Source organism: Mercenaria mercenaria, chromosome 8 (assembly GCF_021730395.1).
Source record: "Mercenaria mercenaria strain notata chromosome 8, MADL_Memer_1, whole genome shotgun sequence".
Taxonomy (NCBI): domain Eukaryota; kingdom Metazoa; phylum Mollusca; class Bivalvia; order Venerida; family Veneridae; genus Mercenaria; species Mercenaria mercenaria.
In genome coordinates, this window is record NC_069368.1 from 22,020,979 (window position 1) to 22,040,845 (window position 19,867).

At 34.9% G+C, this 19,867-nt stretch overlaps 1 protein-coding gene across 3 annotated transcripts; it reads left to right on the plus strand.

The window, feature by feature from the left end:
- The first annotated feature begins 702 nt into the window (after nucleotides 1–702).
- LOC123565825 (uncharacterized) lies at nucleotides 703–19,534 on the plus strand. 3 transcript variants are annotated; one of them, XM_045359604.2, is made up of 7 exons: nucleotides 703–777; nucleotides 4,865–5,095; nucleotides 13,066–13,272; nucleotides 14,882–15,021; nucleotides 15,454–15,608; nucleotides 16,754–16,871; nucleotides 19,211–19,534. In XM_045359604.2, exons 2-7 carry the CDS (start codon nucleotides 4,873–4,875, stop codon nucleotides 19,457–19,459), a joined length of 1,092 nt encoding a protein of 363 aa, XP_045215539.2. In that variant the 5' UTR covers nucleotides 703–777; nucleotides 4,865–4,872; the 3' UTR covers nucleotides 19,460–19,534. The 3 variants fall into 3 exon arrangements, with proteins under 3 accessions (XP_045215539.2, XP_045215542.2, XP_045215540.2); XM_045359607.2 differs by lacking the exon at nucleotides 703–777 and adding an exon at nucleotides 2,611–2,725; XM_045359605.2 differs by lacking the exon at nucleotides 703–777 and adding an exon at nucleotides 4,087–4,320.
- Nucleotides 19,535–19,867: the final 333 nt, after the last annotated feature.

Sequence of the window (19,867 nt, forward strand, 5' to 3'; positions counted from 1 at the left end):
AATGCAATTTTACTGTACCTAGTGTCAACAGTATAAGTAAACAGACTTTTTATTACAGCGGTATAAAGGATTGGAATTCCTTACCTAGTAACATTAAATCAATTGAAAGTTTTCAGAGGTACAAATCTAGGGTCAAAGAGCATCTAATAAAAAATCTAGTAGCAGAATGTAACAGTGATTTTGTATACTATTGATCTCTGTTGGAATACATGTGTCTGTGATATAATTTTTAAGCATACTTTTAATAATTCCGTTTTCCACCTAAGTCTTGACCCCCAGTAATCTTGTCCTACATCATTTTATGTGTAAAATGGACCCCATTAGAAATAAGCTCTTAGCTTAATGGGTTATCCATAGGTCCCTAGCATTTTAATAACACGTGTAATTTTTAGTAATGACATTTGGTATTATCTTATTAAAAGTATGCAAATTGTGATACTGTGCTATTTAATGTAAAGAATTGAGATTTCTTTTTAGAAAGTATGTTTTATGAATGACATGTCTGTGATATTTATGTATTGTAATGTGTTCTTTTATGCTGTGACCTAAATGTAAATAAATATAAATAAGTATGTTGTCCATAAATACTGTTTGTACCATTCCACTTATCATCAAATGAGATGATTCATAAAAACTACTGTAGATTTATAGTATAGTACGTGTTCTCATGCAATTTTTGCCTAATGCCGGAAATCCGGTAAATACCGGATACCAGAGGAAAAAAAACATATAACTCTTCACGTTGGAGGTAATCCGGGAAATTCAACTTTAGTAATTGTAAGGTTTTTTTTTTTGTAGAATCAAGCCACATGCGCTTTGCGCGCTGATAGGGCCCTTAATATGTTGCCTAACTCCACCCCATAAGCTCCTATACAACCCGCCAATGTTAACTGAATAGTTTTGACAGTTACATTTGATTTTATTCAGAAAAGAAAGAAGTAATTATGGTCAGACTTGCCTGCTCGGAGTGCATTAATCAGTTATATTTGATGATCATGTAGAAACTTCAGATGAATTGAATATAAAGCATAATTTTAAAGAAGTTACTTAAAATCTTTGCAAATATGTCGTGAATAGGTGCTTGCGGATATCTACTCCCGTTTCAATACAGAGCGGATCACCAGGGTCTTTCAGAAGGCAGTGGCTAGAGAACCGGAATCGGTTCCCTAGACAGCGAACTTATTCATTCGGAACCGGTTCTCTAGCCAAAGTACCGTGCATAGGCTATGGAACCGGAATTTTAATTAAATTTTTATTTCTATACATAAAGCCACCAAGATTCACTTTGTTTCTTTTGGTAAGTATCATGCATGCTATTATCTTGATTAATTTTACCATTTCAGCAAGCCATGCCCTTTCATTTATTTGTGTTTACTGTGTCTCCAAAAGTGTACTCACCGCATACTGTCCGCCATATTGGAATGATAAAATAAACTATACGAATGAATGCGGAAATCGTCGGCATTGGAGCAAGGCAGTGGCTAGTGAGCTACTAAGATATTTCCGAATGACAGAATGAATTTCTTTGATTTTTTTTTAATTTTCATGAATACCATATATTTTTTGTCAATTTAAGTCGAATATATAAAAATAATTATTGTCTGTATTTGGATATATATGTAAGTATACATATCAAAATTGAAATTCGATCTTGATTTCAGATTTATTATGTCATGGGACCGTAAATTCGGAAATATTGACATCTTGCAAGCAAATATTTTATAATGTACATGCACGGTGAAAACTGTTTATAATTCCAATATTTGTTATATTATTGATTACAATAGCTACATCTCACGAAATCCATGATTAAAACTGTGAAAGACAATAAAGATTGCCGAAGAATGAAGATCAGCGTGTTGAGGTAAATCAGTAAATTAAAAGGTAAATCAAGGTTTATCTTACTTCATTCTTTTAATAATGGTCATACATATTACTGGTGACAAGATGTTATAATTATACTTCAAAGAATGGCTATATTTTATATATAACAAAAATGACGGTGCACTAGACCTCAGGTCTGCTGCACCGGTGATGGTTCACTAGCCACTACCTTGGAGCAAGCTGAAATAAACTTGAAATTTAAACTTAAAAGGTACAATAAAATAAAAGAAACAATTAAAAACAAATTAAGTAATTTCTGTTAATTTTTATTGATCACATATCTTTAAACGTGATGTGTCGAGGTGTTACAAACCAGTATTTTAAGTGATCAAAGAATCTGCAGGAAGTTTTAATGGGAATTAAATTAGTTTGTACATCTATAAACATGTAATGACGCTAATAGAAATCAATATTATTTCATATTTTAACAATTTAAACATAGTACATGTTTAAAGCAAATAACATTAAAAAAAAAAAAAAAAAAAAAAAAACGGCAAAGTAATTCCTACTAGTTTGTATCATTACAATATGGCGGACACGGTATGCGGCGGTACACTTTTGGAGACAGTAAACGCAGATAAATGCAAGGGCATGGTAAAATTAATTAAGATAATAATATGCATGACACTTACCAAGAAAACAAGTGGATTTCGGCAGCATTATGCATAAAAATAAAATTCCAGTTCCCTAGCCTATGCACGGTATTTTGCTTAGAGAACCGGTTCCGGACTAATAAGTTCGCTGTCTAGGGAACCGATTCCGGTTCTCTAGCCACTGCCCTTTCAGAAATGACTGGAATCCATTACGACGTATTATTTACATGTGCGATAACAGCTCTCAGGTAAATTCGATATCGCAACAGGATAAATTGCAGAGATAAGCATTTATATAGCGCGATTCCAGACCCTGGGATCACTGATGACACTAAATTGCAGAAACAAAACACAAAATATACATTAAAAAAAGGTCAGTGGGACAGTGTCGTGCTTTTATGTGAACATAAATTCATTAACAGAGGTAATCATAACAAATACATTGTATATATATACCAGAAAACATTCCCAATGGATTTTTTTTGTGATTTCCTAACCAGGGTTTTTATGCCCCCGAAGGGAGGCATATAGTTTTTGAACTGTCTGTCCGTCTGTCAGTCTGTCGGTCTGTCAGTCTGTCCGCAATTTTCGTGTCCGGTCCATATCATGTCATCAATGGATGGATTTTCAAATAACTTGGCATGAATGTGTACCACAGTAAGACGACGTGTCGCGCGCAAGACCCAGGTCCGTAGCTCAAAGGTCAAGGTCACACTTAGATGTTAAAGGTCATTTTTCATGATAGTGCATTCGTGTCCGGTCCATATCTTTGTCATCCATGGATGGATTTTCAAATAACATGGCATGAATGTGTACCACAGTAAGACGACATGTTGCGCGCAAGACCCAGGTCCGTAGCTCAAAGGTCAAGGTCACACTTAGACGTTAAAGGTCATTTTTCATGATAGTGCATTCGTGTCCGGTCCATATCTTTGTCATCCATGGATGGATTTTCAAATAACTTGGCATGAATGTGTACCACAGTAAGACGACGTGTCATGCACAAGACCCAGGTCCATAGCTCAAAGGTCAAGGTCACACTTAGACGTTAAAGGTCATATTTCATGATAGTGCATTGATGGGCGTGTCCGGTCCATATCTTTGTCATTCATGCATGGATTTTAAAATTATTGGGCATGAATGTGTACCACAGTAAGACGACGTGTCGCGCGCAAGACCCAGTTCCGTAGGTCAAAGGTCCTAAACTCTAACATCGGCCATAACTATTCATTCAAAGTGCCATCGGGGGCATGTGTCATCCTGTGAAGACAGCTCTTGTTTCTAGCTAATTTGGGAACATAGCCTTTACCCCCAAAACTGGGAATTTTGACGTGTAAATGTTCCAAAGTAGGAAATATTTAGTCCCATAGGATATAGTAAGGATGTGTTTAAGCACTTTCTCATACACTTGTTTCACATTGTACAACCTCTTTAACATGCTTCCATTACAAAATTGTCCATAATTTGGTCAATTTTGTGCAATTTTAATGAAATTTTTTTCAGAATGTAGATTGGGGAATTTTTGCACACATTTTGGGAAAAATACATACTTTTTGGCATTGGGAATATAGTAGAATAACGGCTATAAAAACGGCTGAAAAAAAACTTGCTAACAGAAATATGCAGAATAAGTTTGGACATGACAGGACAGCGACAGTCAAGTTATCAATCATACTGTCACGAAACATCCTATTATTTTGACTAGGTGGCTTGCAGTATACATTCTGATATGTGAAAACATGTACCATTTTGCAAGATGTTTTGTTACAGAGACACAAGTATGTCGGCAATGTGACCGCTCTGAAATATGTACTGAATACCGATGGTAAACCTCATTAAATATGTAAGTTAGGTCCAAAATTCTGCATGCACTCGGTAAAACATTCTAAACAAATAAACTTATATCTCACAATGAATGCAGTTAGACTTTAATAGTAATTGAGTCGCACCATGAGAAAACCAACATAGTGCATTTGCGACCAGCATGGATCCAGACCAGCCTGCGCATCAGTGCAGTCTGGTCAGGATCCATGCTGTTCGCTTTCAAAGCCTATTGCAATTAAAAAAACTGTTAGTGAACAGCATGGATCCTGACCAGACTGTGCGGATGCGCAGGCTGGTGTGGATCCATGCTGGTCGCAAATGCACTATGATGGTTTTCTCATGGTGCGGCTCAATTTTGTTTGTACACTAGGATTTAAATTTATGGATTGATGCAGTTACTTGAATCTGAGAAAATATTTCCCCCACTAATAAAGATGATTTGTTAGTATACTATATTATTGTATCTTACATGATCAAATCATAGTTAGAAGACTCAGTGACTCAAGTTGGAAGTATATACAGCCTGTTGACTATAAAGTTATAAATTGTTTTAATTATGGTAGGTAACACCATGGCAGACACTTCAGACAGTGGTGCTAGGAAGTCCAAGTCTTGCACCCCTATTACAGGAAATAGTTCAACCATATCTAATGGCACACCATGCCGAGGAGGTATGATCCATTTGGTTCACAGGGTGGACAGGGATCTCACACCAAACACTCCACGAGCTGACGCCAGTTTTAGAAATGAAGACAAAGTCAGCCCAATGCTTGCAAAACTTAGGATGACACCAGGTTTGACCTTTTCATACTTTTGTCCTGATAAATTTTCATCACAAACAGATCATGCAATCCAGATTAAATCTATACTGCTAATGATATTCATTATTATACCCCCACAAAACGAAGTTTGGCGGGGGTGTATAGGAGTGAGCTTGTTGGTCAGTTCGTCCGTCCATTGGTTTTCATGATTTCTGGATGATAACTCATGAAAGGCTTGACTGATTTAAATAATTTTTGGTACACAGGTGTAACATCAGAAAGTACAGGCCAAGTTCTAATCTGGGATCAGTAGGTCAAAGGTCAAGGTCACAGTGACCCTGAACAGTTAAATGGTTTCCGGGTGATAACCTGAGAACGCTTGGCCCTAGGATCATAATTTTTGGTACACAGGTGTAACATAATAAAACACAGGTCAAGTTCGACTTTGAGGTCTGTAGGTCAAAGGTCAAGGTCACAGTGACTTGGAACAGTTAAATGGTTTCCGGATGATAACTTGAGAACCCTTGGGTCTAGGATCATAAATTTTTGTACACAAGTGTAACATGATAAAATACAGGTCAAGTTCGACTTAGAAGCTAGTAGGTCAAAAGTCAAGGTCACAATAATATGAAACAGTTAAACGGTTTGCAGATGATAACTTGAAAATGCTTGGGCCTAGGATCATGAAAATTGATAGGGAGGTTGGTTATGACCAGGCCTGGTGCACAGTAAAGTGCCCAATTGGGTTAGCATCTAAGTCAAAAAATAAAGTTTTTACTTTGCCTTGAAAAATACCTTTTTTCTACACTTCAACATGTTGTGCACAAGGATCAGTACCCAAATAGATAACTTTTTGGGAATTTTTTTCAAAAAAGTGGATTTAAGTTGCCATGTCGGGTTGGGGACGGACATTACACTGTCATTCAAATTAGATTCCTACTGTAAATGTTTTATGCAAAACCACTTCTTTTATGTGTATTTTCTAATAGTTTGAGGTCACAGATAACGAAAATATATGCCTTAACTCTTTGCTTTTCCATTTTTTTTAAAAAAATAGCTAATTTCTCTGAAATTATGATTATTTTCTGTTAATTGTAAAATTCACTTTAATATAAAATTTGGAAAATGGAACATTTACAGCAGGAAAACACCTTTAAAGCAATTAATTAATACAAACAACAAAGTAGAAACATAAATACCCTTATTTATATTACATTTAAGCAGAAAATATCATAAATAAATAGTGCCGGAAACGGGGGACGGACATTACATAAAATGACTGGTTCAGCTTTTATAACTACTTTGGAACATATATTACTCTGAAATTCAAATTTCTTAACTAAGGAAACATTTGTGTCATTTCAATAGGTAATATGTCTATAAATATAATAAATGGTTTTACTAAATGATAAAGGAAATTCATTTCAGACATTCATTCAAATAGCAGTTAAAAAGCGAGCAAGATTGAAGTATTTCATTTTTACTAATTTTCAAAAAGTATTCTGCTAGTATTAAGCAGTATTTGTCAAAATCAGCTTTACAATCAATTCTTTACTGCATATTATCATATGTATGCAAGTACTGTTCTGTTTCAAAGAAAAAAACATACATGCAGTACATGCATTCACATAAAACTTATCCGTATCTAACAACTTTCCAGTAGAATACAAGCATATTAAATGTAGATGACCATAACATTACTGTATCAGTTTAGCTTTCTATCAGTGCTGTGTTTATGGTACAAAAAGAAATAATGATAACATAATAATGTTCTGTCTATGAAAAAATATAACACTTCAACACATTGTTTTTTTTTTTTTTGTATACTTGTTTGTATACTTGTACCAGTCTTTTAATTTTTCACGGTTTAATTTAATATAATACTTTTTTTTTAAAAGGGGGAAGTCCTTGGCAAAAAAGGCAAAATATATCCTTACTAGGGGTTTTAATTTTATACAATACACTGGATTATAACACTTACATCAAAGAGTGTTGTTTTAGGTAAAGATTCCATAATGATCAATTAAGATCCAGTTTAGGGGTTTTATGGTCCCTTGTATATTGGCACCCTGTTGAGAAAGTGTGATTTTGTGATCTTCTATGGCCACCTGTGTTTTATGGCATGTTGTTGCCATCTCAATAGGTCACTAATTAATTATGTTGTTTTAATTAAGGAATGATTTTGATGCATCTTATGACCCTTTATTGTGTTGATGAAAATATAAGAGAAAATGTAAAAGATAAGAAATATACAGTAGGGCACTAGGGGAGGGGGATCAAGTGTTTAAACAGTATGGTAGCATTTCAAAACGTTTTTGTAATTACTAAGGGACAAAAGGGGGGCATAGTTTTCTGGATATGATGTTAAAACTTATAAATTACAACACTATAAATTTCAAGAAGACAGATGACTAAAACTCTACTTACTTTTTTCAACATGTAGTTTTAGTACAAAAATGTAATGTCCGTCCCCAACACTTTAAATGTGCTTATAGATAATGTTTGGCAAAGTTTTACTTTATATATATACTCATTAGTCTTTTTTCATGTTTTTTCATGAGTTCTTTATATGAAAGTAAAATTCATGTATGAAACTGATTCATTTTGCTGAAGATTTCAACAAATTTTGACATTTTTTTTACACACACTGTGTTTTTAAGAAAAAATGTCACAAAACAATGTATTTTACTGATTTTAAATGCATTTTTTAAAAATTTCAGTTCTTATTGGTAAATCAGAAATAAAAGGAATTGAATTTGATAGAAAATAACAATATATATACAACATTTAAAATCAATGATAAGTGGGGACGGACATTACGGGACGGACATTACATATAACTTTTACACTTTTGTCAGTATCTAAAAAACTGCTTGATGGATTTCAACAATTTTTGGAAATGTTACTCATGTCATCATATGTAATAAAAATGTGCTGCAAACTTCTAGTTTTATAACACTTAATGAAGTTTATGGTAGGGGGACGGACATTACGGATTTTTGTCACAAACTAACTTTTGACGAGATATTCGGCTATATTTATTTATAGACTTGATGTACAGAAATGATACTTTGACTATTTCAACTTACATATTTTTCAAACTTTTCAAGGCCATCCCACATGTTCTAGCACCAAAAGATACTACTTTTTTCTTCACATTTTTAAGTATAACATTTTCAGATTTCTAGGGCGTTACATCCATACAACTTTGGTTCAAACCATGATTCTCAGAACAAGAAATACAGAAGAACATGTTGTTATATATCAAATGAAAGCAAAGAATATTTTTCTTTCACAAAATTTAATAGTGAAGATGTAAAAACGAACAGAATTTCTGTGAGACAGCTTACAAAAATGATGAAATTTTAGATGCTAACCCGTTACATGCAAAAATGGCTAATTTTTGCCTACTTAAACTTGTCGCACTACTTTATTTCTAAATTTTCATGATAAATGTTCACCTCCACATCTACATCTGTATCATACCTTACTTATAAACTTTATTTCATAGTTCTATCATGTACTGTTTGAAAGATGGGGCTATGTACATGATTTTTTGCTGAATTGGGCACTTTACTGTGCACCAGGCCACCAGCAGATGACCTGTATTGAATTTGAGTTCCAAAGGTCAGAGTGATCCGGAACATTTAAACCTTTTTCGGACAATAACTTGAGAACACTTGGGCCGATGATCATGAAACTTCATAGGGAGGTTGCTCATGACCAGCAGATGACCTCTATAGATTTTGAGGTCAGTAGGTCAAAGGTTAAGCAAGTCCAGCTTTGACATTGGCTTAGTTCTGTGACAAGGCCATATTGTGGGGGTATAATTCGTCACTCATGTGACAACTCTAGTTGCAGTAATAATCTGAAAAATCTCCCCCTTCTCTTTAGTGGTTACAAGCTTGTGGTCTGGAGGCTAAATAGTAGGTAGGCCCAGTAGTTTGACTGTTTGCCTGTCTGAAGACATGCCACTCCAAAGACCCATTTGTCTGAAAATCTGAAATTGATAAATGAACTTATCTTTTACCCAAACCCTAAACCAATATTGAAGAAGGAATGAACTGTATTCTTACTCTAACCCTTTGGTGTCACATTTCAGTTTAAATGTTGCTTTTAGGACAAATGGGCCTTCGGACTAGTAGTCCTTACCGTAGATACCCATGTATAATGCGCAGTTTTTTGACCCCCGGGACCACCCCCGAATCGTGGGTGCGCATAATACACAGGTATAGACAATTTTCCTACTTCAAAACAAGTTTGTTACCGATGTTCGCCATTTTGGTAAAGGGAAACTACTCCCCGCGCTTACTGTCTCCGCTAAAATCTAAGATTGCCGTTACGTTCCGTAAAAAATCGAATTGTTTATTTTTCTTTCAAACAAAATTAATTTCATATAAATTTAAAAGTATTTTGACGAAAGAAATGTTTATAAATCACAAAAATTATGATACTAATTAAAGATCGAGAATTATCTTTAACCGAGATCAAACTGTGAACAACACAATTGACACGAGGTGACACGTTAATTGCCGGTAATTACTGGCTTTATGATCGTGACAAAAAGACTATCACACCTTTTGTTATCAGTTTTAATTGAGAAGCTCATGTCATTTTGAAAGATACCATTCCGAAATATTGAATCAGCTGCTATTTATTTATTCAAAATAGTGAATTAAAAAAGGTAAAACAACAAATATAACAATAATTTACTGGTTTTATTTTCGAGAAAACAAAAATCGATAGTACCGTGAGACCGATGCTGCTCTCCGCCGCGGAGATAAAATTTATTACCGGTGTCGATGTAAGCTCTACTTTCGTTTTCCATCCACCTCAAAAATTGACCAAAATTTTTTTTTTTTTTTCCCAGGATTTTGGACTAAGATCGGGGGTGCGCATTATACATGGGTGCGCATTATACATGGGTATCTACGGTACTTAATCTGTTTTTGCTATGAGGTATCATGACCAGGCCAAGGCTCACTTTAGGCTGCTTGGAACAAAGTAAAGGTCATGATTATTAAATAGAAATAGAGAGAAAAAACTGTTTTGCATAATAACTCCATCCATGAATGAGATAAATAGACCAAGTTTTGTGAATAGGTAGCTTGCATAGAGACAGGTGTTTTTGATATCTTGTTTTTTTTTGTTACTTAAGGTTTAGGAGTATATCATCAAAAACACAGAAATAATTGATAAATGAACAACATCTTTATCAATATTTTACCTGACCATTACATGTTCTGTCCTACTGTCCCGTACGTGTACGACGGATACTTAAAACATTCTGAAAAAGTTGTCCCCCTTTGAAAATGAATGCCATTTGTAAAGAAATAAAAATAAACAATTGCTGAAAACTGTGTTCTACCTAGTTATGTGAAATTTAAACACTCGCACACTATTGAAAATGCATCAAAATGAACATATGTAACAGTTCCTTGAAAATGGTGAGTTTTTTAAGGCGCTTGACTGTCCAGAAGTGGGGCCCCTTTATGCAGTCCTTTTCAAGAATTCAATGTTTATATCAGTATACTGACACTTGTTTCGTAGAGTAATATACATGTTTTACATGCTGTTCAATTTTCATGTGAAACAACTCTTTCTTTCTATGATTTGGTGTTGTTTGATTTTTTTTCTCAAAACGTAAGGCTAAGCATTAATAAAGAAAAATGGTTTTTGCTTAATAGCTAAGTTAAGAATGAGGAACTGGGATGTTATACAATTAGGTCTCTCTTGTTATGAAGGTCACTTACATGGTGACCAAAGTTCTTTTACATTTGGGTCGGTTTAGTCAAGGTCTAAGCCATTGTTACTAAAACTAAAAAGAAAATGTTTATCTTTATCCTGTTTGGCAGGGGATATCTATTCTCTGAATTTGCTTGTTCATATGGATCTGTTTTGCAGTTTTCTGCATAAGAATATAACTGATGTGTTGATGTTTTGTCATGTGATGTTATTTGCCATTAAGATAGTTTAGATACTGTTCATGTACTTCCTTTGTTCATGAATTTCTTTTATTAGGGTAAGTTAATAGTATACACAGATGATTCTACATCCGTTTTCCACCTTCCACTTTAAACTGTTTTTGATAGATATCTGAAGACTACTTATGCCTAAGGCCATAAAATTTCATATTAACCTTATTGTCTGTGATCAGTTTACCTATATAGTTTTCAGGTCAGGAGGTCAAAGGTCAAGGCCTCTGTAACCCTGAGGCTAGAAAGGGTTCAGGATCTGTAGCTCAAGATTGACCTTTGATCATCAAACTTCATATGATCACCTATTGCTGGGGGTTCATTAGGTCAAAGGTCAAAGTCACAGCATACTTTAGACTGAAAAGTACACTCTCAGTTACCGGTACCTCCTGGTGGGGCATATGTGTTTTACAAACTTCTTATATATTAAGTATAAACCAGTATATTGACAATGCTTTTGGATTTACAACAATAAACCTATATAACACATGTGATTACAAATTTTAATGAACTCTCATGGCTGTGACATGAACATGTGGCAGAACATTCTAGAGGTCACAATGCTTTTTAGCTCGACTTTTTGAAGAAAAGGTAGAGCTATTGCACACACCCCAGCGTTGGCGTCACTGTTTGTTAAAGTTTTTGATAAAGTCAAATATCTCTGTTACTGTCAAATTGACTTGAAAGTTAACATAAGTATTTACTGTCAAAGTCTACACCAAGAGAAACAATCCCCATAACTCTTATTTGAATTTTGACATAGTTCTGCCCCTTTTTCACTTAGAATTTTTGGTTTAAGTTTTTGATTAAGTCAAATATCTCTGTTACTATCAAAGCTTTTGAGTTGAAACTTAGAATAGTTATTTACTATCAAAGTCTACACCAGGAGAAACAATCTCCATAACTCTGATTTGAATTTTGACAGAGTTATGCCCCGTTTTAACTTAGAATTTTTGGTTAAAGTTTTTGATTGTCAAATATCTCTGTTACTATCAAAGCTATTGACTTTAAACTAAAAACAGTTACTTACTATCAAAGTTTACACCAGGAGAAACAATCCCCATAACTCTGATTGAATTTTGACAGAGTTATGCCCCTTTTAACTTAGAATTTTTGGTTAAACTTTTTATAAAGTTTTGACTCGCAAAGCTCTAATTCAGAGTTAAGCTCTGAGAAAAGTCGAGCGGGCTGTCTTACGGACAGCTCTTGTTTGATTGAGGGGCCTCTGTGGCCAAATGGTTAAGGTTTCTGACTTTGAATCATTTGCCCCTCACCAATGTGGGTTCGAGCCTTCCTCGGGGTGTTGAATTCTTCATGTGAGGAAGCCATCCAGCTGGCTCTTCTACCAAGGTGCCTGCTGTCTTCAAAGCTGGAAAGATGCCATATGCTCTATAATTGTGTCAGTGTAATTTTAAACCCAACAAAAACAAAAATCGACTATGATTATTTAAACATCTTTCATCTTGTACGAGATATACCCATAATGCCAGACATTACCCATGGAAAGCATTGGAAAAAGTGTGTAGCGGAGGCTGCCCATCAATTTAGTTTCTGATTTTTTGTCTCGGAGACCTATAACAAATTGGATACATTAAAACAATGTGAAAGAAAGAGACAAAAAAAACAGTAATCATAAAAAAGTAGTTTCCTTTAGAGAGTAGTTTTGCTGAGAGTATATGTGCAGGCCTTCTTGTACATAAACAGGCCCATGTGTTTTATACCTAAGTGTAAACAGCTCAGTTGTGATTTCTGTCTTGATTTGTATTGATAGTTATTAAGTAGTTAAAGAAGCAAGTTATGTTCCTAAGAGCTTAGGATTAGGTATGCAGTTATCTTGGCCTTGTCTGAGCTTTATGTTTTTGCAGAGCTTGATATGATCATTTTAAATATTATCCAGAGTTTCAATAATTTAAATGTTTCAATCTTTTTGAGTTTGTGAGTAATTTTTCAACGGCCAAGATGTAAAAATTGCACAGGCCGAAGAATTGCTGTTCCCAATACTGAGCTTGTGTGGTTATTTATTTTCAGGTAGGTTATTAAAGGAGAAACAGACCATTCTTGTGAAAAAACACGAGGAAACCCGACGTAAAGTGGACAGTTTAAATGTTGGAGGAGGTGTGTCCATGTGGCCTGAAATGGACAGTATGAGGATGTCTAGAGAGGAAATTTACAGGCTGTCGGGGTTTTGTTTGCTACTGGTGTCCATTGTTGCAGCAGTTTTCGCATTATTACATGGTGAGACTTGCAATGTTTTCATTTGTTGACCAAATGTTGTATTATTTATGGTTTAAGTTTCATACATTTTGTATTTAGATGGTTATGAACTTCAAGATTCACTGTGTTTTCATTGTCCAGGACTGGAAGAACTGACTAAATTCATATATTTTTAGCTCACCTGTCACAAAGTGACAAGTAGAGCTTTTGTGATCTCATTTTGTCTGCCCTCCATCCATCCTTCCATCGTCCGTTCACAATTTTTGGTGAACACGATAGAGACCACATTTTGCAATCAATTTTAATCAAACTTGCACACAACTTGTATTGGCATAATATCTGCGTTCGTTTCAAAAACTGGCATGATCACATCATTGGTTCCAGAGTTATGGCCCCTTAAAGGACCAAAATTTGCTATTTTTGGCTTGTGAACACGACATAGACCACATTTTGCAATTAACTTTAATCATAATATATAGGTTCCTTTTAAAAACTTGCCTGATCCAATCATGGGTTCCAGAGTTATGGCCCCTTAAAGGGTCAAAATTTGCTATTTTGGCTTTTGCAGCCATATAGAGACTTCATTTATGGTATGATTTGATACAAACTTGCAAAATAACTTCAGTTATAATAAATCTTGGATTCCATGATGAATCTGTCAGACCCAATCGTAGGTTTCAGAGTTACAGCCCCTGATAGACCCCTGAAAGAGCAAAAATTTGTTAATTTTTACCTTTTGAACACGATAGAAGTGACATTTTATATTTAATTTTAACCACACTTGCACACAGCTTAAGCCACAATAAGATCTCTGTTTTGTTTCGAAAACCGGCTAGATTTCATCATGGGTTCTAGAGTTACTGCCCCTGAAAGGGGCAATATTTTCTAGTTTGGCCCTTTCATCCATAAAGTGGTTTCATTTATGCTTTGATTTGAAACAAACTTGCATAGAATGATTTTCTAGATGATATCTAGGCCTGCATCAAAACTGGGCCATACATGTCGTGTCAAAAACTAGGTCATCAGGTCAGATCAAAGGAAAAGCTTGTTAACAACCAAGAGGCCACATTTTATGACCCTATCTTCATGAAACTTGGTCAAAATGATAATCTTGATGATTTCTAGGCCAGTTTCAAAACTGGGTTTATAGGGTCAAAAACTAGGTCACCCAGTCAAATCAAAGGAAAACCTTGTTAACACTTTTGAGGCCACATTTAAGACCCTATCTTCATGAAACTTTGTCAGAATGTTTATCTTGATGATTCCAAAGCTAAGTTCGAAACTGGGTCATATGGATTCAAAAACAAGGTCACCCGGTCAAATTAAAGGAAAAGCTTGTTAACAGTCTTGTTCATTTGATGTGCATGAAACTTGGTCAGAATGTTTGTGTGCATGAAATATGGAATGAATTTTTATCTGGGTCATGTAGGGTCGAAAACTAGGTAACCAGGTCAAACCAAACAATAAGCTTGTTTACACTCAAGAGGCCACGTTTTTTGGTCCAGTCTTAATGAAAATTGATCAGAAAATTTGTCCCCATGAAATCACTAGGTAAAACATATTTACACTGTTATGGTGTGTTTCTCAGGTGAGTGACTTAGGGCCATCTTGGCCCTCTTGTTCTTGACAGGTTCAACAATTTCACTATTGATACAGTTCCATAAGAGATTAAGCCAGTTTTCATCCCAGCATGCATTAGTTGTACACAGTGGACAGGTTAAACTAGACAGGTCATTGGTGGACTGGCACACAAACTATAAACAGATTATGGTAAGTTGTGTTTCAAGGATCCTGTTTTTTGTCAGTACTGGTAGCTAATATTTATTTTATATGCATATTAGAGAAAGATTGAGAAAAAATGGTGCATAGAATGTGTACTAAACAAGAACACTGATTCATTTGTACATGCTGGGTTCAAATAGGTAGCTATGCTACTGACACGATAAGAACAAATGCAGGCATGAACTGGAAATTTTTAGCACAGTGCTAACAGTACATGCTTATGGAATGTATATATAATATAAAATATTCTTATACATTTTTGTTTATTTTATCTTTTAGCACAAGCTTTTTCAGTGAGTTAATGAAATACAATACATATTGTTCCATATGATACTCCTATCTGCTCACCTTGGGTGTTATGCTAAGGTGGATACGGAAATACTCGATGTTTAGAATTGATGATATTCTTTATATTTTCAGGACTCCATTCATGAAGAGTTTGATGTAACCAAACTACCTACTACATATATATTGTATATACTTGTGTATATAGCAACATTATGTGTGTTGCTCTACTACCTCATTGACAATATGTTTGCCAAGAGCAAGCTGTCACCAAAAAGGATTAAAAGATGGTAATTGTACAATTCCAATTACAGTAAAAGAGCTGTCAATATCATGGAAGATAAGCAAACTGCTTGAGTAATCCAGGGCTTTTAGCGATCCAGAAATAGAAAATGTATCGAAAATGTCCGTGGTCCACTTGAATTACCTGAGCCTTTGCTGCTTGAGTGAGAGGCGTTTCACTAAAGTGCAAAATGTTTATCACTTTGCTCATTATTTAGCCAACTTTTTCGAATAAATTATTTTTTATTGCTTATTATAAGCCCCTGATCTCAGAAAAAATCTATGATATAGTGTCAGTCTTCCTCCATTTGTGAATGAGTAGCTTACAGGGGCATGACTTTGATGAACATTAAAATTTTCAATGAAGAATTAACATACAATCCAGTCTGAATCAAGTGGCTTGCCAAAGGAGCAACACTGTGAATCTCAGACTGCATAAGAAAAGTTGAATGAGCATAACATCAATTTGGGATGACAGCCGATAGGGTACTAGCAATGTGTATTGAATATCAAAAACTCAAAAGAATTTTTACAAGTTTAATTAATAAACTTACGTTTTGTAATCATAATAATAATTACTTTTTAGTTGCTTAATTAGCACTTTAGAGCTTTACAAATTACATATTATTATTGGTTAAGTGATAATACTGTCTAGAGCTCTCGGAATAACTTGATTGTTGGATTATGTTCACAATTATTTCTGGTAATATGTACAAGAAAGCATTAAGCTTTTAAAATTTTGAGAAAAAAAAATCACCAAAATCTGGAAGTGTGCCCTTTTAATCAGAGCAGTCATTACTTAGATATTTACAAAAGATAAACTGAAGTTGCCAAAAGAGTAAAAATAATAATTCTGCATTGTTTGTAAGGAATGAGTTCTTATAACTTTTTTTGTCATGACTGCTAGACGACTTCAGCCAGAAGTTTAAGCAGGTCCTGCAGTTAAATACTTGATCCTAGATGGTTTACTGTATTTGGAGACCAGTATTGAAAGTCTATCATTTGATTGGATGTATCTGAGCACAAATTTGAAATTGAAAAACAGTCCTTTTTTGGGGTTGAAACAGCTGACATCCCAGTGAGATGGATGCTTCATCTCTAAACTTCTGTGCTTTAAGTTTATGTGAACATTTACGGTACACTGTTGTTTCAGGGTAAGCTTGCTGGTGTTGACGACGGCATGGACCAGTCTACTGGGATTTACACTTGTGATTGCTCTACGCACTGAAGCTGCCATAGAAACAAATATATATCAACTGTCTAATACTCAGGTATATTTTTATTTATGTTTACCTCATTTTCACTTGGAAAGTTTACAAAAAGTGAGAGAGAAAATAGTTATCTATGTTAGCTATGTTATTGTAACCTCATTTTCACTTTTTAACCCAGTACCTTTCCCCATATTTATGTTTGATAAAGGTGAGTGTCATGGCCAAATGTTTAGTAGGCAAACTATATTTTTGCATCCTTTGATAAAGTTGGATATTAGAATTAACCTTGACGCATTGACAGACGACAATGAGAGGAAGTACACAAGCTTCGTAACATGAATTATTATTAATTTATTTAAGTAATTTATTTTTCACTGTTGTATCTAAACAGTAACTTAGAAACTACAAAAGTAGATGTAGGAATTTCACATCAGAGACAACATATCATCATCCAAGATTATATAATTATTTCTTCAAATCCCCTTCAATATTTGTGAGCACACCCTGAACCATAAGTATAGGCAGAGTGTCTGTCATCCTGCATCTGTTAACAACAATTTACTTAAACATCTTCTCCTTTGAAACTACTGATCAGAATTACATCAAACTTTGCACGCACTTTGTCTGCAGCATGCTGGCAAGGTCCTGTCTAACGTTTGTTCATAGGGATACTCTGCAACATTTAGGGGTGGCTAGAGCTAAAAATTGAAAAACCTTTAAAAAAAATTCTTCCCATGTAACACCTGATGGATCCTCATCAAACTTGGTCTTAACATCATTGTAAGGTCTCCTCTCAATTTGCTCAGATGGGCTGCTTGGTTGCTTTTAGGGGCCGCTAGAGCTAAAGATAGAAACGACCTTTAAATGACCTCCTCTAGAACCATTTCATGGATCTGAGTGTGTGAATTTGTGCATCAGTTTTGTTTTGGATTTCACTCTGAAAGGCCAAAGTTATAACCAAAATTGACTTACTGGTAGTCAAAAAATGTGGATTAAGAGCATAAAACTTTGTGTTACATGTGTCTCAAAAAGTATATGACCTAAAGTCATAAAACATTTGGAGATTGTTAATATGTATTATGCTAAGTCATACACCTTGTGTTCTGTCTGGGATTTCACTCAACCAGACCAGATTTATGTTCCTTGACTGAGTTAAAGATACACATTAAGTACTTAAAAGTTTATGTTGCATATACACTGGGACCCCGTTATAACGCTGTCGTCGGGGTCCAAGGTTCAAGACCCGCGGATCTAGCGGGGTTAAATTTATAACGCGGGTTGATCGTATCAACGGTATATGCAATACCCCACCCACCAGTAATGTATCAGACGTATTTTGGACGCAGTTTTATGTTAAGAAATAAGAATCGTGTAAACGGGACATTATTTACCTTAAAATAAATGCTACTGAAAAATACATTAAAAGAATTATAACGCTGTGTCATCTTCGCATTTTGTAGTAATTCTAAAAGAAAGTTGAAATTGTATATCCCGGAAGTATAACGCTGTGTGAGGAGTGCGTGGTCGTGAAAATTACATATGCAATGCAATTGCACTGGCCCCCCGGGGGTTTATGTAACTAAAAGAGAAAAAACGCGGACAGTCTTAAAAAATTTAATTTTGAATACATGACATTGTATAAAATCGATAAGATAGAAAATTGTTAAATCACCGTCGTAAATATATACGATTTTAAAAAGGGAGAACATTCTCAGTATGGCTTTCAGTGTGTCGAATCTTCGTTAATTCTGATGAATTGTGTGTGATGATTATGAAAAACAGCTGCATTTTATTACAAAACTGGGCCTGTTGTTCGATTTTATTCACTCAAGTGTTCATGTCATCCGCTTAACTGGTGCAAACTTAAACGGTTTGATAGTTGACTGACCAATGTTATACGCTTGTTATGCAAACAATCTAATTTTGACATGGTACTGATTGCCTAATTGTCACATGTCTACATGTATTCAAACTTTAACAAAGGCGATACGCATTCAAGTAAGCTAACAGACAATAATTGATTTTTGTCACAGTTGTCATTGCAAAGGTGTTAAAGTACAAAGTACACAGGTACTTGTAGTTTTAACGCTGGTTATGATCAAATTAAATAACATCCGCGGACTCGGTTTTTTTTTGTTGTTTTTTTTTTTTACCCCCGAAATTCCGGAGCCAAGAGCCTACCACGTTATAACGAATACCGCAGTATATCGAGTAGCGTTATAATGGGTTTCGAGTGTATCTCTTAAAAGGTTTTTCTCTTAGTCATGAAACCATGTACAGTGACAGGAAGTGGGGGCACCAGTGTCCTATGGACACACATATAGTTTACCGTCTTTTCTGACAGACTGTAATGTAATCTAGGTTTATATGATTATGCTTGTTTATCTTTCTGTTTACAGGCAGACCTGATACTTACAGATCTTTCCAGTGACAAATTTAATCAGGTGCTACAGTATTGGCGAACTCGATGTCTTCCGCCGACAACTCATGGAACAATATCAATATTTGGTATTTTACCGGTCAGAGATGTGACGTTCTACATACAATACTACAGTATACCAATAGTGACTGTGTTAATTGCACCAGTTTTCAGACTTATAGTGTCTTTAATGACGATTTATAATGTAAGAAAAGATAAAATGTCTTGATAAAATGTGAACTTTTGTGTTACATGTTAAATCATGTAATTATGTGTGAAATAAATTCATGAATATGGTGTTAAACATGTTTATCAAATATTTCAGTTTTACTAAATCTTGCATCAATTTTATTATCTCACACTTAGTATGTGGAGGACACTTAGCATTGCTGCTGTCTGTACGTTCATCCATACGTCACAAAATCTTGTGTGTCCAACTCCTCCCACACTATTGGCCTGATTCGCTTCAAACTTTCGCAGATGAATAAGCTTGGTGTGCAGATGACTATGAAGGAGACATTTTTTCTGTGACTATTTTACTACAGTTATGACTCTTTGATAGATTTGCTGTATAGAATATAGAGAAAAATATTGTGTGTTCAACTCCTCTAATGCTATTAGTCTGATTTTATTCAAA

Excerpts from the sequence above, each read along its gene's own strand:
- LOC123565825 (XM_045359604.2), top strand. The coding sequence starts at position 4,873 with ATGGCAGACACTTCAGACAGTGGTGCTAGGAAGTCCAAGTCTTGCACC. Across the intron at positions 13,273-14,881 it reads AGTTTTCGCATTATTACATG|GTTCAACAATTTCACTATTG; the intron begins GTGAGACTTGCA and ends TGTTCTTGACAG. Across the intron at positions 15,022-15,453 it reads CAAACTATAAACAGATTATG|GACTCCATTCATGAAGAGTT; the intron begins GTAAGTTGTGTT and ends TTATATTTTCAG.